The sequence below is a fragment of the Myripristis murdjan genome, chromosome 10 (assembly GCF_902150065.1).
Source record: "Myripristis murdjan chromosome 10, fMyrMur1.1, whole genome shotgun sequence".
Lineage (NCBI taxonomy): Eukaryota > Metazoa > Chordata > Actinopteri > Holocentriformes > Holocentridae > Myripristis > Myripristis murdjan.
This window is the reverse complement of record NC_043989.1, coordinates 11,003,760-11,018,750: the sequence shown is the minus strand read 5'-3', so window position 1 is coordinate 11,018,750 and position 14,991 is coordinate 11,003,760. Positions and strand designations below refer to the sequence as shown.

At 40.4% G+C, this 14,991-nt stretch overlaps 1 protein-coding gene across 2 annotated transcripts; it reads right to left on the bottom strand.

The window, feature by feature from the left end:
- Positions 1–2,473: 2,473 nt before the first annotated feature.
- slc30a9 (solute carrier family 30 member 9) lies at positions 2,474–14,673 on the bottom strand. Of its 2 annotated transcripts, none has more exons than XM_030062132.1 (18): positions 14,560–14,673; positions 13,965–14,114; positions 13,659–13,865; positions 12,553–12,600; positions 12,112–12,211; positions 11,721–11,813; positions 11,461–11,543; positions 11,251–11,309; positions 10,420–10,487; positions 8,587–8,745; positions 7,813–7,948; positions 7,678–7,717; positions 7,521–7,592; positions 7,069–7,176; positions 6,433–6,598; positions 5,856–5,985; positions 4,497–4,610; positions 2,474–4,311 (listed from the first exon to the last, which is right to left on the bottom strand). In XM_030062132.1, exons 2-18 carry the CDS (start codon positions 14,071–14,073, stop codon positions 4,267–4,269), a joined length of 1,737 nt encoding a protein of 578 aa, XP_029917992.1. In that variant the 5' UTR covers positions 14,074–14,114; positions 14,560–14,673; the 3' UTR covers positions 2,474–4,266. The 2 variants fall into 2 exon arrangements, with proteins under 2 accessions (XP_029917992.1, XP_029917993.1); XM_030062133.1 differs by having other exon boundaries at positions 13,965–14,110; positions 14,560–14,653.
- Between the last annotated feature and the right edge of the window lie 318 nt (positions 14,674–14,991).

Below are 14,991 nucleotides of genomic sequence, written 5' to 3'. Positions count from 1 at the left end.
CAGACCATGGCTTTTCTTCCATGGGCATTGTCTATAAAACATCATTTGTAATAAAATCACTGAATATGATTTGTGGTTTTGCTAATATTACTGTGAGTGTGCTTGTAACTCTGTGATTAAGGTGCAGAAGTGTTAATTCTGCATGATCTAAAGGAGATGTCTTGTTACTTTCTCTTGGCAGGATTAGCCCATTAGGATGTGTCAAACTTTAACTTGAAAATTCTCCACCTAACACTGCACACTGGTCTATCTGCTGAGCTGCCATAGTCTCTATTGAATTTAAGCTTGTTGGCTAATTAGTAGCGAGAAGGATCCCTTATTAACAATGCTCTCATCACTAATCCCATATCAGACGGAGCTAAGGATAACTGAGCGACAGGACAGAGAGGGAAAGTCAAAGGCTCAGCTTGCAGGCTGTACAAGGCATGAAACTGGACCTTTGCTCACAGAGGAGCATAGTGTATCATTAATCATTTCACCAAACTTAAAAAAAAAAAAAAAAAAAAAAACTGGAAACATTTAAGATAAAACACAAGAATCAAGAAATATATAACCACTTTAATTGTATATCGCTGCTTACAAAGAATCTGATTTGCCATATATCATTCACAGAAAACAGCATGCAGTGTTGCTACTCAGTTCAATAATGTATTGGCTTCTAAGGGATTTATACAGTTGGCTTTCCACTGAATAATTTAAACTGGGGAGAGAACTTAATCTCTTACAAGGGGAATACTCTCTCCCTTTCAAAAAAAAAAAAAAAAAAAAAAAAAAAAAAAAAAAAAAAAAAGAAAAGAAAAAAAGAAAGAAAAAGAAAGAAAGAAAGAGAGGATTCACTTCTGAATTCACAACACAATCAATCATCATGCACATTGTGACCAAGTGACTCGAAAGCACTGTCATGTCGACATTACAAACAAGATAACGTGCAATGCTCCTCTGAATTTTTTTAATGGATGATGTCATTTGTTGGCTGTCATCCAAGGGGTCAAGGAAACGCAGCGCCCCAGCAGCAGAGCTCTCTATGCTGTCATAGCCCTGTACAATGCTGCTTGAACATGATTAGACAAGGCAGCACTGTAAAGAGGCTAAAAGCGTAGAGCAGGGTGATGCATCGCCGGCTCCTCGTCCTCAGCATGGAGCTCTCCGGCCGCCACACTACCTGGATTGTTCTAGATGTTCCTCTACCTGTGTTTCAAACAGCAACCACAACGATTAAGGGGAAGAAAAAAACAGGCAACACACACTCACATCCAGTGCGTAAAGGCGAATCTACACAACACGGATGATGTTGTGAGGCTACGTTGCCTGCGTGGGAAGTGGGAGGTGATCACATTGTTACACAAATCCCTATTTAATTCACAACCGTGCAGAATAACGACGGGGGGTTTGGGGGTTTGCAGCCACGGGTTTGTGGTGATGTAGGGGAGGTTGCATGAAAATTTGAGACCCCAACAAAGCAGGTCGACTGCGCCCCCATCTGTGAGCTACAGGAAACAAAATAAAGGCTCGAAAATAAATAGGATACATCTGAAAAAATGACAAAAAAGCTGTGCCCGAATCAGAGATTGTCTTTAAACCTCGCTACTGAATAATCCCATATAATGACACTGAACGCAACAATGTATTATGTAGAATGATGCGGAAGCAAGAGAGTATATTGTGTTTGGTGATATCAATTTGTGACACGCGCCTCGACGCATTAATCCGTTATATTAATCTACATCGCCAAGAGGTTATGGTTGTTAATGATAACCGTGCACAAGCGACACTTTACTTGAGGAGGGGAGATATGAAAGGAAACAAGATGGGCACTGGCACAATTGACTTGGGAATGGTATGACGAGACATGACACTGATATGCGCGCAACACCCAAATGTTAAGACAACATTTAATGGTTAAAAACCTGCAATGAAGTGTGTCACCCTTTTCTCCGTTCTCCGGGCTTGGCGAATAATTATTTCAGTCGAATAAGGTTTGGAGTGGTCCAGCCGCGATGCTGCACGTAATGTTTTGAATGGTCGGTCAATGCGCAGACTGGTTGGAAATGACTGTTTTTATTGACGTCAGCGTACAGGCTACTGCTCCCCCTCTCTCATCCCTACAACTGCACCATCTAATATACTTGGGTTAACATTCCAGTCAACCATCACGGGCTCCACACAGGAAAAGGCCGACCCTCCCACCTCAAAGCTTGAAAATGTACCTGTACACCATCCAGGCGCATTCGCATGGGAAATAACCTGCAGCACTTCTAGAGGAGCTTTTTCAAAAATCCTAAAAGGGCCATGCATTCCGCTTTTTGCCTCATCAGTCCAGGTAGGAGGCTCAGGGCTCCTCCTCAAGACCACTGCCCTCCTGAGGTGATGAGGGAAGGCAATAATGACTTCCTTTTAATGCACTTTCATATATGCAGTAAGATAGCTGATTAAAATCCGAAAAACAAGATAATTCAATTACATGACAAACAAAGAAAGCAAAATAGTTTAATAAGTTAAATTTATTCCAAGTCCTTCAGCAATGATGACACTGTAATCACCAAAGGGAAATATTACAATATGAACACCATTAAAATATATATCCATCCCTCCCAACACAACTGAGACGACTGTAGTCTACCTCCTGATGCAAAGCAGGATATTAAACACAGCTAAATAAGCAGGCCTGTCCCCTGCTGCGTCCTCCATACACCTGTCTGTGGTGAAAAACTGCAGAATGAAAAGTAAATGGGTACACACACTGTGCCACACCCTGAATTACCAGAACACTGATGATTACGTGATGACAGAGGGGCATGAAGCTCAACAGTGTGACCAAACAACTGCGAGAAAACTGTGCTTTATGGGGTTAGTACAACTGTTTTGTTACTTCTTCTCATAACAACCATGTTCTGCATTACATTAAAGTTTACATGTGCAACCCAGCCCCCTTAAGAAATGTCAGCTGCAGACCACTTACATTGGTTGGAAAGGGACACGGGTGGTTTCTCTGTCTGTGTGGGTCCATAAAGTACTTCATCTTTGGAAGAATACAATCTATACAATCTACAGACAAGCTGATGGCCTTGCAAAACAAGACACCGATCCTCAGCTTTGAAGAACGTTGCAGTAACGTTCAGAGTAGCAAACAGGCAAGCCAGGGGTGGTGATGAAAAGAGACAAATGCTTCCGCCTACAATAGCATTTACTGGCATGGAGATGAGTTTACTATTTCCATTTGAGCTGTTTTTTTTTTTCTTTTCCTTAAGATTGGCATGCCCAATAGAGGCATACCTAACTGTGATTATTGGATTTTCCATTCTTTTGTTTCCAAGTTAATTTTTCAAGAGCTTGTTTTTGCCACTTGGTATGAGATTATGATATCAGTGAAATGCTGTCCTGTTTTTCAATATACTTTTGCATAATTTGAGTACTCATTAAGTGCTACGGTCAGATCAGTCCACTCTTCAACTCTACCAAAAATATCAAACAACAAAACTCTTTTAACAAGACGATTGCATATTTTCCTGTAACTGCAATACAGGCTATTCATCAATTCACACCTTCATTATATAAGTGGTAATAGCAATACACCAACTTGAGTTCTTCAGTTATTACGTACAAAAAATATCTACATACTTTAACTGTTCAAGAACTCTTCTTTGATGGATATATAGCTCTCAGGTATCTGATTTCCTTTGCTCTAATAAAGAAAAAACACTATAACTGCAGTTCAAGCATAACTTAGCAGTTGTGTACAATCTAGTAATTGCCACTGGTCCTGTTTTTGAGTTTGAAAATGTTATGATCTCAACCAAATCCATCACATTCATACAGGAATGTGTGCACATGCCACAAGTAGCCACAAGTAGAAGATTAAACTGCAATAACTGCCTGTGCACTCGAATGATTGATTAAAATTGATAAAAACATCTTGAAATTTCAGGAAACTAATGACATTCCATACTCATTCACCTCATTAACTTGTACCTGACTGTAAAAGGTAGATCTATGACAGGCTGAAACCTTTGTAGCACTAACTGATGACAAAGTTGAATTAACACGAAGAAATCATAATCACTGTTCCAACACTGTCCTTAAAGTAAATGACTGGACTATTCTACAGTAAGACTTGATGACTTGTGCAGAGAGGATTGTTTTTGGTGGTCAGAACAGGAGGCAGATCGCAGGGTGTGAAGGTGGGCTTGACCCTCCTTTCACCTTTTCCTCTTGTAGTTTCTTCTTCTCGCTGCGGCGGGATGTTCCCATGCAGAGATCCTTAAGATGTTATAGAATCTCAAGGTCTACGTGACGTACCTCTGGGTTACGTTGCTGTGGAGAAAAAAAAACATAAACACACTGCTTACAGGATTTATTTTGTTGAGAGGGTATTCATTATCCAAGCTGATTACTAAATGGAGGAATATTCTGGTAAAAAGAATCTCAAGGTATATTGTAGTGACAGTGGGACAACAGTTGGGAAAGTGACAAAAAAGAGAAGTTTGATGTTTCAGCACCTTGAGCTCTTTCTCCAGGCGGTCCACCTCAGCCCCCAGTGTGTCAATAATGTTCTCCCCATGCTTCAGCATAAAGTTCTCCAGCTCCTCAGGAGTCTTCACCTGCTGGATATCCTGCACAGAGACCAAAAACACACAAAATATTGAGCTTTACTGTTTTTAAAGTAAAGAAAGTATTGAGCCACATGGTTATGTGGGACAGCAACAGATTATGGGACACTTCTTGTTCTGATTAATGTTTTAGCCCATTTACCACACCACACACACACACACACACACACACACACACACACACACACACACACACACACACACACACACACACACACACACACACACACACACACACTTTACAGTAATAGAAATCATTTCCCAAACCATAGGTTTTTTCATCTCGGGCAGCCATCTGTTTCCTTTCATTTTGTTACTTTGTTTGTATTTTGCTGATATTGATAATCCATCACTGAACAATTTGCCCTATTTCATTTTTGTCCAGGTTACTTTATTGTTGTGCACATTGATCATGGCTTTCACTGTGATGGATTGCCTATCTCGAGCAAGTTTCAAGCCTCTGCAAGTGGATTTTTGCACCAAAAATGAAATCAGTGGAAATCGATGGCTGCATAGGTGGTGGAAAAAACAATCTAGAAAACAATCTAGAAAAATCTAAGATGCTTTTGGATGTAAAGAAGGTGTGGAGTATAGCACAAAGACTAAAACATGAATAAAAACTAGATGTGTCATTTAAGAGCTGACACTGCTTTCATAGCAGTCTAACAAAAGTGATGTTTGCTTTTCTCTTAAAATATCTGCATTCTGAATAGGTCCTTAGTTTAGCCATGCCTTTCAATGTTAATGTACTGGTGATGTTTTGGCTATGAATTGTTAGCAAAAAGCCTAACCAAAAACATGAATAGTGTAGTTAAAAAGCATACAAAATGAAGCAGCTCTATGCTCACTGCATACCATGCATCACTTGGCAAAAATTCAAGGGCTGGTAAATGTCACTCAGAGACTTTTTACCCACCCACACGAGGGAAAAGATGTAGGTGTTGAGAAAGTTTTATGATGAGGGACACCATAATAAACTGTATATGCAGACTACGAATTCTTCAGTTATGGCAAAAGTGTTTCATGAGGTCACTGTGACCAAATTTGAATCAGTTCATCTTTGAGTCCAAGTGAAATGTGTGTCAAATTTGAAGAAATTCTCAAGGTGTTCCTGAAATATCATGTTCATGAGAGAATGGGACGGATGGACAGACGTACAGGCAATCTGACAACATAATGCCTCTGGCCACAGCTGTCACCAGCACAGAGGCATATATCTATGCCAAAGATTAGGGGAGAAAAACTTACATTGAGGATTTGGTCAATGTCTTGTTTCTCCAGGTAAGACCTTGTCACCACCCGGCCATCAAAGTCAACTTCAGCCTTGAAGCGCACTTTACTCAGCCCCATATCTGTGGCCTTCACATCGTGGATGGCCCTGGTCATAAACGCATGTAGAAGAATCTCTCTCAGTTGGAAAATGCCATCTTTGTATTTCAGAGCAGACATGTTGAAAAAAAAAAGCATCCCTCACTTCAACTTAACAAGAGAACAAGACAGCCACACTGGACATTATGGTGCATTTCTGCTCCAGTGTAAAATCTCTGGTTAAAATCATTATTTTTTCTTTAATTTTTTAAAAAAAAGACACGCTTTGAAACACCTATTTAATGTTTATGTTGTGACTCAGACACTAATCTGAATCTGTTGCCCCCCCCCTCCCCCACCGCACAGAAGGGCATGCTGGCACTTGCATGTAAACATCAATAAATACCACAGTGGTCTATTTGAGGCACGTGTGTTCCAGCCCCGACACCAAGACAAGGGTCATGTGTTAACCCATGACAGCGTGAGTTAATAAGAGTGGCTTTATCTATTCACTGACCTTACAGCAGGGTCGTTCTCCAGGAACTCTGTAAGTTTCTGTACATGCTCAGCCTGTATGGAGCGTCCCAGCAGGGCCTCTGTATTAGTGTAGATGAGGAAGGCTGAGACGGTGCCCAGCAACGTGCCCACGCCCAGGGAACCCAAACTGTCATAATATGGGTTACCTGTCCAATCACAGAGGGACAGAGGGAAAAAATGGGGACAAGACAGAAATGGGGATAAAGGGAAATGCAATCAGTAACAACATTGGATTGAAAAGAAAAGAAAAGTTGACTGACGGTTTCACATTTCTGCCATTGCTAACTAACTACATTACAGGCCAGAGAATTAATTAATTACTAGGGCTAAACTGGTATGTCAGTGAGCACATAATAAAGCATAATACTGATAAGGAGGATAATACAATCATGAAGAAGCAATAAAACAATAAACAGAATAATTCCATGGCTTAGAAAAATGATTTCCTGGTGCTGACACGTGCATTCAGCAAGAAAAGACCTGTATAAGTTACACATTAAGAAAGTCCCACAACACAGACCAAAACAACTGAAGCTGCCTAATCTGGCTCTCTGCAGTGATAGTGTTTGTATAGGAGCTTGTGCACAATGATGTATTTCCATGTGTTTTTGCATACCTGTTAGTGAGGTGAGGCCCATGCACCCTGCAGCCAAGATGACTCCCAGCACAGCAGCTGCATCCTCCAGCAGTACAACATTAGTACTAGGGTCCCGACTCTGCATTACTGCACACACAAAGGAATCAGTCACATCAATGATACCTGTCACCTTGCATCTTCAAAGACAGCAAGATACTACATACAAGGTTCCCAGGTTGTCAAAAGTTATAGTTCCTTTCATTATGTGACCACAGTTAAAAATAAATATGTCTGGTGAATAATTAGTTACTCTTTTTTTATATATATATATTTGAGGCTAACAAAATCCCACGATATTCCATGACATGACCCATGAATGTTTTAATTTCCCTGTCTGAAACAGACTTCAATTACACATGGGAATCTTGCACATATGGAAGGAAATGCACCCTTACACTAGTTCACAACGTAAACATTTGTGGTGAACATACCATATTCATAAAAAGACACTCCTTGCTGGTGAGCACTCTTCTTTATCTCATTGATGGCTACTAGTAGCGTGGCTGAAAAAGGGAAAAGTAACAAACAGTTAAGTACAACTTGTATAAGGCCAAATGTCAAGATCCCTGAGGTCACACTGTAACTTACCCCCTTCAGACACCAGAGAACCTGCCAAAATACAGTAGGCCTGTAAGAGAGCATTACAATGCAGAGATTAACTGTCAGGCCATAATTGTCTTTAAACATTTGAGAATCCAGACACAAGTGAATTCAGCTACTTACCCATAGTAGAGACTCAATGGGCTGTGGGTGCAACAATCCCATGATGCCATGGTACCAGGAGAGACCTGCTCCCATCATGAAGATGCCCACCCCACTGATGAGGGAGGCGATGTAGCGCATGTTGGAGAAGCCATACCTGAAAAAGCCAGAGATAGGCTCTATTACAACTGAGAGCCCTAGGCCTAACCAACCAGGCTGCTAACTCTGATTTTCATTTTCAGGGCCTCACCTAACAATAATAATAACTAACTTAACTAATTATAACTAAGTAACCCATGACACTGCTTATAATTTTCTTTAAATGACAAAAAAATATAAACCTTTTCTGAATTACTGGTGGTTTGCTGACATAATCTAGGCCTGCACTAGTTCATGCAGATAAAAAAAAAAAAAATCAGATTTATTCAACAGACATGCTGCCCAGCAGGGCTTCATTAGTGTCAGTGAAACAGGCGCTGTACTTGTTCAATAAACCAGACTTTTTATCCCCTTGAATGTGAGCAAGCTTCCTCTATTTCTGATGGTTGTTCTTTCCAGTGTACTGTAGCAGTGCAGACTTTTTAGCTATTAAATATAGCATTGCCACTTAAGTAAAAAATCTGATATCTAAGCAACAGTAATTATGATCCTTAATCACATTTGTAATCTTTTTTCCCCCATACAATCTATATTTCTATTCTATGGTGCTGTAATAAGCCAATTTTATGTGGGGCTCAGTGAAGTTCCTCTTATTTTCTTATTCTAGATTGAGTATGATTGGACTCAAGTGCTTACGGGTGCACAGCGTCAGGGTTGCGGACAGACTGGCTGATTCCTAGTGCAAGGAGAGCCTGGTTGCAGGTGTCGGCCAGTGAGTGGATGGCCTCAGAGAACATGCTAGCTGATCCAGTGTACACCCAAGCCAGGAGCTTGAAGAAGAAATTCAGCCCATTGCTGAGGACAAAGACAACAACTAAATGAAGCACACATATAGTTATAAAAAACATTTGTCGTCTAACACACAATTTAATAGTTAGCAAAGTGTCTAACTTCTTATTTTAGTTCTTACTTTATTTCCCATCCTGTTTAAAGCCAACTGAATCAACAACATAGAAGTATTTATTTCATTTCCCATGTCTTAACTAGTTTCTGTTTAATGCCTCTGAATTTTGGAGTCTGCACCCACTACAGCCCTCTGCTGTACTGATTCTGATTCTTTGCTTAACTAATTGAATGTCCTGAGTCTTGTGTGATAGAAGTCAGTGGGTTTGCAATGAAGGGAAATGAGCTGCTCTTCATGTGACTGCACGTGCCTCCTAACGCAATCATCCTAATCCAATAGGCTGCAGGACTTCATGTGAGAAACGGTTTGCAGACATTTCCTATTTCAATTCCACACTCCAACTGGATCTTAATTTCTTTGCTGGATTTTTTTCCCACTAGTGTGTGTTCAGTACAATAAAAGCTGGTACTGGTTGTGAAAAACTGTCAAGCCAAAGATATTCTTTCAAAACACTAAATATCATGACCTCTGAAATGACAAATGCATATGCAAATCTGTGCTTAAAATGTTGTAAGCAAAACCCCCGTATTGATCAAAATGTTGGCCTTACTCTGCAAACAAATTTAGAACTGCCTCAGGCTATATGTACAAACAAATCAGGTTCCTGAGTCTCAAAATAGTCCAACTTTATTTGAACATTTTGAACAAATGATAAAGTCTAAATATACATCTAAAAATGTGAAATACTACCATTAATAATAATAATACACAATTTATTTGGTAATTACAAAATGAATAGCTAAAACTTGAAAATCAATAATTCATCATCATTATCATAAACATAATTAAACTATTAATATATTAAAATTGTTCTGTTTCCACTTTTGGCTGACAATGAAGTGTGCTGGAATTTCCATACTGTAAGGTGACACTTAATTTCCATCCACCATCAGATTACAGCATAGTGTATGGAGCTGGCAGCCTGTTCAGTGTTTCCCGCAGTCTGACAGTTGAACTGTGGCACAGAGGAAGGGCCACGTTCAATATAGCTTGCTATGAACTGGGAAGATTACATGCAGCAAGAGAAACTCATTTAGATCAATTCAACACACTGATCAGCTTTTTCTTTTGTTGTGGATGTGCCTATATGCTGGTGGTGCATATTGGCACATGAGCCAATATGAATCAAATGTAGCGTAATGGTGATATTTTTTTCTCACCAACTGCCTGTAGTCGTATATGCAGGCTATGTACAGGATTCATAAAAGCTCTCCAAGGTGTGCCAGTTGCATATATGCATGTATGCATGTGTTGTGAATTTGGCAGCAATTTGGCATGTGCACTTATTCTGAGGGCAAAGTACGAACATTTCTATGCACATGAGGTGCAATGAACCTGTAACTGTCCAGCAGAAAACTTTTTCAGTGCTTTCAGATTTTTGTGCAAAATTTTCCAGGTCTAAAAATATCTAATTAATTTCCTCCACTTTTCCCGCCCATGTAAAAACCCTGCTTGGACCAGACCCCCAGTTAACAGATACTGTGTTAATGCCTATTGACACAACCAAAAAGCATTCAGCTTCATGTCTGACAAGAAGGGAGACTGACAGATGTATAAAAACTTACATGCAAATAGCTACCATGACCACCTTCCCTGGCCCTTGAAGAAATGTTGTCCTCTTGCCTGATCGAGGCTTTATGAAACAAATAAAAAGGTCGTCAATTCTAAGGAATACAAATATAAATGGTGTGCATAATGCTGTTGTCAACAATAGGTAAAAGAAGGCTGTAAACCAATATGGTGGCTGGTGATTTCCAATAATCACTGATAGCTTTCACTAGTAGTTTTAGAGCACAAATGAACCCTAAAATGGATACCTTCCTTTTAACAAAATTTAGCTATTATCCATAAAATATATGAAATTGGATGATAGCTGCTGTTAGTTTCCAACACTGTTGTCAATTATCAACCTCTCTCTCGCCTTCTAGACACACACACACACACACACACACACACACACACACACACACACACACACAGATAGATAAATATAGATAGAGGGAGAGAGACAGATAGAAATAGATAGAGATACATATACTGTCAATATTTCATCAAGCATATTGGGGGACATTCTGGTAAAACAAGCCATCAAAATTCACCATGACATGCCAGTGAGGTACAGACCAATACTGTGCAGTAACTGAAAGAATGGCAGCATCATACATTACACAGGGGATGCATGAATGACAAGAAAGAATGACATTGTCATTTAGATGCAATGACAGCCTAAATAACCTGAAATGGAAACAAAGGCGGTGTGAACTCCACTGAGTGTGTTGGGCAATTTGGCCACCATGGAAGGACCATCAAAATTTGTTTTCCTTATTCAATTAAAAATGGATTTTTGAGTGTGATACAGATAATATCTAGCCAAAATGATAGGCACAGGTGCTTACCTTAGTATTCCCCCAGAAATCTTTGTATTCCTTTAGCAATTGCTGATTTCGAAATATATCTGAATAAAAAAAACAACAAAAAAAAACAGCAACACAAACAATATAGGTTGGGCTTGGTTCTAAATACAAAGCCACATAGCAACACAGAACAATCAGTAAAATTAAATGTATGTCATAAAAAAAAAAAAAATACAAATAAAAAACACCTACTCTCTTGGTACTCTCTCTCCATCTCTTTCCTGAGTTTTCGCTCCCTGGCGAGAGCTTCAGGGCTTCCCCATACATCTAGTGCTCTAGTAGTTACAGAGAAACAGATAAACCATAAAATGTTAGACACTGAATGACATTCATCGGCAAAAAAAAAAACATGTTGATCTAGAATTTGAATGAAGACATATAATGCATTTCTCATGTCTCTATCATCTACATGTGTTGAGTAGAGGTGTCAAACGCAGGAATGTGCGACTAACTTGGCCTCCACGTCTGACCGCAAGAACACGGTAAAAGCCTCTGTGTCGTCATGGGGGCTGCGCCTTCTTATCCTCCTTAGTTGTTCCAAGTCACTGTGTGCAAGGAGGAGAAGGAAAGAGAAATGCAGTCTTAGACACAGCACCAATGGATGTGTCACAGTGTTAGCCAACCTGGAATTAGCTAATCTGAGCAGCATGTTGACTTATTAACTTGATGGAACTCCTGCTGTAGTCGTGGCATCACATCATCTCAACTGCACTGAATAGACTGCAGACAAATGAGCATTTACTATCTTTCAGTCATAGTTTGGCACTGATGATATATAGGGTGGGTGGATTTAACAAAATAAACCATGCACACCAAATTTGGTGAGCAGGTGTTAGTAGTTACCTTGGTTTGAGGCAGAACTCATTCATTGCTCTGACTGCAGTGATGAAGTTGTTCTGAGTGTATTTAGGCCCATACTCCCTCTTCTTCAGGACAGCCCGCACTGAGCAGGTGAGCAAAGAGGGGAAAAAAGAATGATTCATTATATTCTCTGACTGTTAAATCTTTGACTTTGCCTAAAAAGTGAAATAATCATGAAATACAAAACATCATTAAAACTCTATACACACACACGGACACTTTTCCTTGCATAAATGCGCTCTAACAATGTTATCTCAGTATCATTATTACTTCATTAGTCTTTAGTACTGTGCAAACCCAACCGATCACACCCACATTACCATTTACTATGCACAAAATATTAAGAAACACTAAATAAGAACTTGAGTCATACTACAAATCATATGTTAGGAGATACATTTAGTGAATGTTGTTTAATATTACCTTTGACTTGAATTGTCTCAGCTTTAGTCAGCCCCTGAGGCGTTGAATCTAGGTAAGAACAAGTTTGATTACTTTACTTCAAATTCATCAGAGAAGATCTCACGATGAACAGGATGATTTTGCTGGTAGCAAGCAGACATACAGTGAACATTCAAAACTGGCTTAACATACTGAAAGTCCCAGACACACCAAACTGACATTAAAGAACTAGCAGTGACAAGAGCCGACTTTTACGTTGCCTAACATTACCTGTGTTGGGGTTAAAAACGTTACTCTCGTACACAAGGCAAATGTACTTTCGCACAAGTACTTTCTATGCTTGCATGGGAGGATATAACTCTCCATACCAGCAGGTGACGGTAGTCTCTATTTGTCATCCAAAAAGAGAAACCAGGAGAGCCAGGAATGCAGAGATACAAACCACAAACAAAGGGTTTGCTTGCCAGTTTCACACTACTGTCACTGCCCAGGGATGGTGTCATAATAAGTAAGCTACTCCTGATCAAGAGCATGTCTAATAATATGTTACAAATGGCACTGGCATTGTCAGTCCTTGGTCTTTTAGTTGTGGAAGAAGGAAGGAAGAGATGGAGGCAAAAAATAAATCCATTTCTCTTCTTGTGCACTGATTTGCTAAGCTGAAAGGCGAATCAGAGTGATCTCTCTCACCCACCAGCTCTGCTGCCACGTCAACATGCCCAATTGGTTGAAAAGTCAACAACAGGGGTCCGACAGGTGCCAACGGTACAGGAGACATCGCAAAAACTAGGGCTACAGACGTTCACCAATGGGCCAAACATTGGCCGATGGCCGACAGCCGACCATCAACTCGGTGTGTCATGGCCTTAACCCTGGGGTGCTGTCACCTATATGGGTGACTAACATTATCCCTGGATGATACACTAATATAAAATTTCAGCTGAACAGAAGGTATACAGAAGTAATAGAACATGTAATGGAGGAAACTATTAGCCTACAAGAGTGCATACAACAACATGATCAAATATATCCTTTGTTTTATGATAACAAAAGGTTAAAGACAGAAAACCAACATCTCAATCACCAACAATTTCTGCATTGTCGATAGGGACATTAAAGTGTGTCACCTGATGGGGCCGAGGCAGACTTTGCAGCACTAGACAGCACTTTCTCCGCCGTGGGAGCATCTCCAGATCCTTGTTTTGCATTACCATCTTTATCATCTTTACTGCCGCCAGAGGTAGAGTAATACTGAACATGGCCCAGCAGTGGAGAAGCTACACGGCACTCTGGAAGGCTGAACCACAAGCTGTGTATGTCTCCACTCTGCCAACCTGTGCAGAAGAACATATGGAAACAGTCAGCAGTACTATCCATAAGGTGATGTAACTTCGCCAATCTTAGCAGTTTCATGTGTAAGGTTGAATCCTCACCGTAGCACAGCCGGGGGACCCTTGGACATCGCTGTGACAGGGACGCTCTGTGCTGCAAGGAAACCCTGCAGATGACATGCCATGGTCTCTGGGACAGGCAAGGGAACATCCTCGCTGTAGCTCGGTTCTGGACAGTAGTGCTGGAACTTGCTATGAGGATTCATACACACAAACAGCCCGGTGACTGTTTTGTTAACACATCAGCCCGCTTGTCATTTAACGCTGCCCAGTTTGCCTGAGAGCCAGATTAACGTAAACTGCTAGCCAACACATCACCTCACAGCATTTGACACTGTCGTTACAATGAAACTTCGCCAAAAAACACAAACTCCACACATTTAGCGTTAGAGTCTAAGTGAAAATTGGTGTCACTGATGCTACCCCCCATAGTTAGCTAACTAATGCCTTCGCCGGCAATAACATTACCAGCTACCGGCCGCGGGTGCTAATGAGTCATAAAGTTAGCTAGCATTACAAGCTAACATCGCTAGCCACAATAACTAGCCAAAACTGTAGAAAATTTGGATCTGCCGACAGACACACGTTACTGGCTACTTTGTACATCACGATAACATGACTCGGAAAAAAGCCCTACCTTTCTATGGTGATGTTTGTTCCGCATAATCTGTGTCCATTTGAAGACTCTATGGCCAAACTGAGAGTAACGCCACTATGGACGTCAGTACTACCTAAACACATACGAGTGACGCGGTTCTCGCGAGAGGATGGTCATTGTGAGTGTGATGCTGCTTTACATCGCGATAATCACTTAAACGCCATAGGAACCAAGGTCATTTATTTTGGAGTGACGATTTTTGTCAGTTGTCACTCTCATTCATTAAATATATAACTTATATTTCACAAGAGCACCATGGTCAAACGTTGTAGGGCTGTAATCATATCAGTCTAGTTAATGCTCAGCATATGGCAGACCTATATAAAACACACCCCTCTTACGGGAATAGAGCCACTACTTTGGTACATCTTGTTGCAGACTCTATGCCATATCTCTGTGCCATTGCATTAA

Bases quoted from the DNA above. Each gene is read 5' to 3' on its own strand.
- slc30a9 (XM_030062132.1), bottom strand. From the start codon at position 14,073: ATGTTCCCTTGCCTGTCCCAGAGACCATGGCATGTCATCTGCAGGGTT. The intron at 11,814-12,111 runs GTAACTACTAAC...CCTTGCACACAG, and splicing joins GAGTTCTGCCTCAAACCAAG to TGACTTGGAACAACTAAGGA. The intron at 7,593-7,677 runs GTAAGTTACAGT...TCCCTTTTTCAG, and splicing joins TTCTCTGGTGTCTGAAGGGG to CCACGCTACTAGTAGCCATC.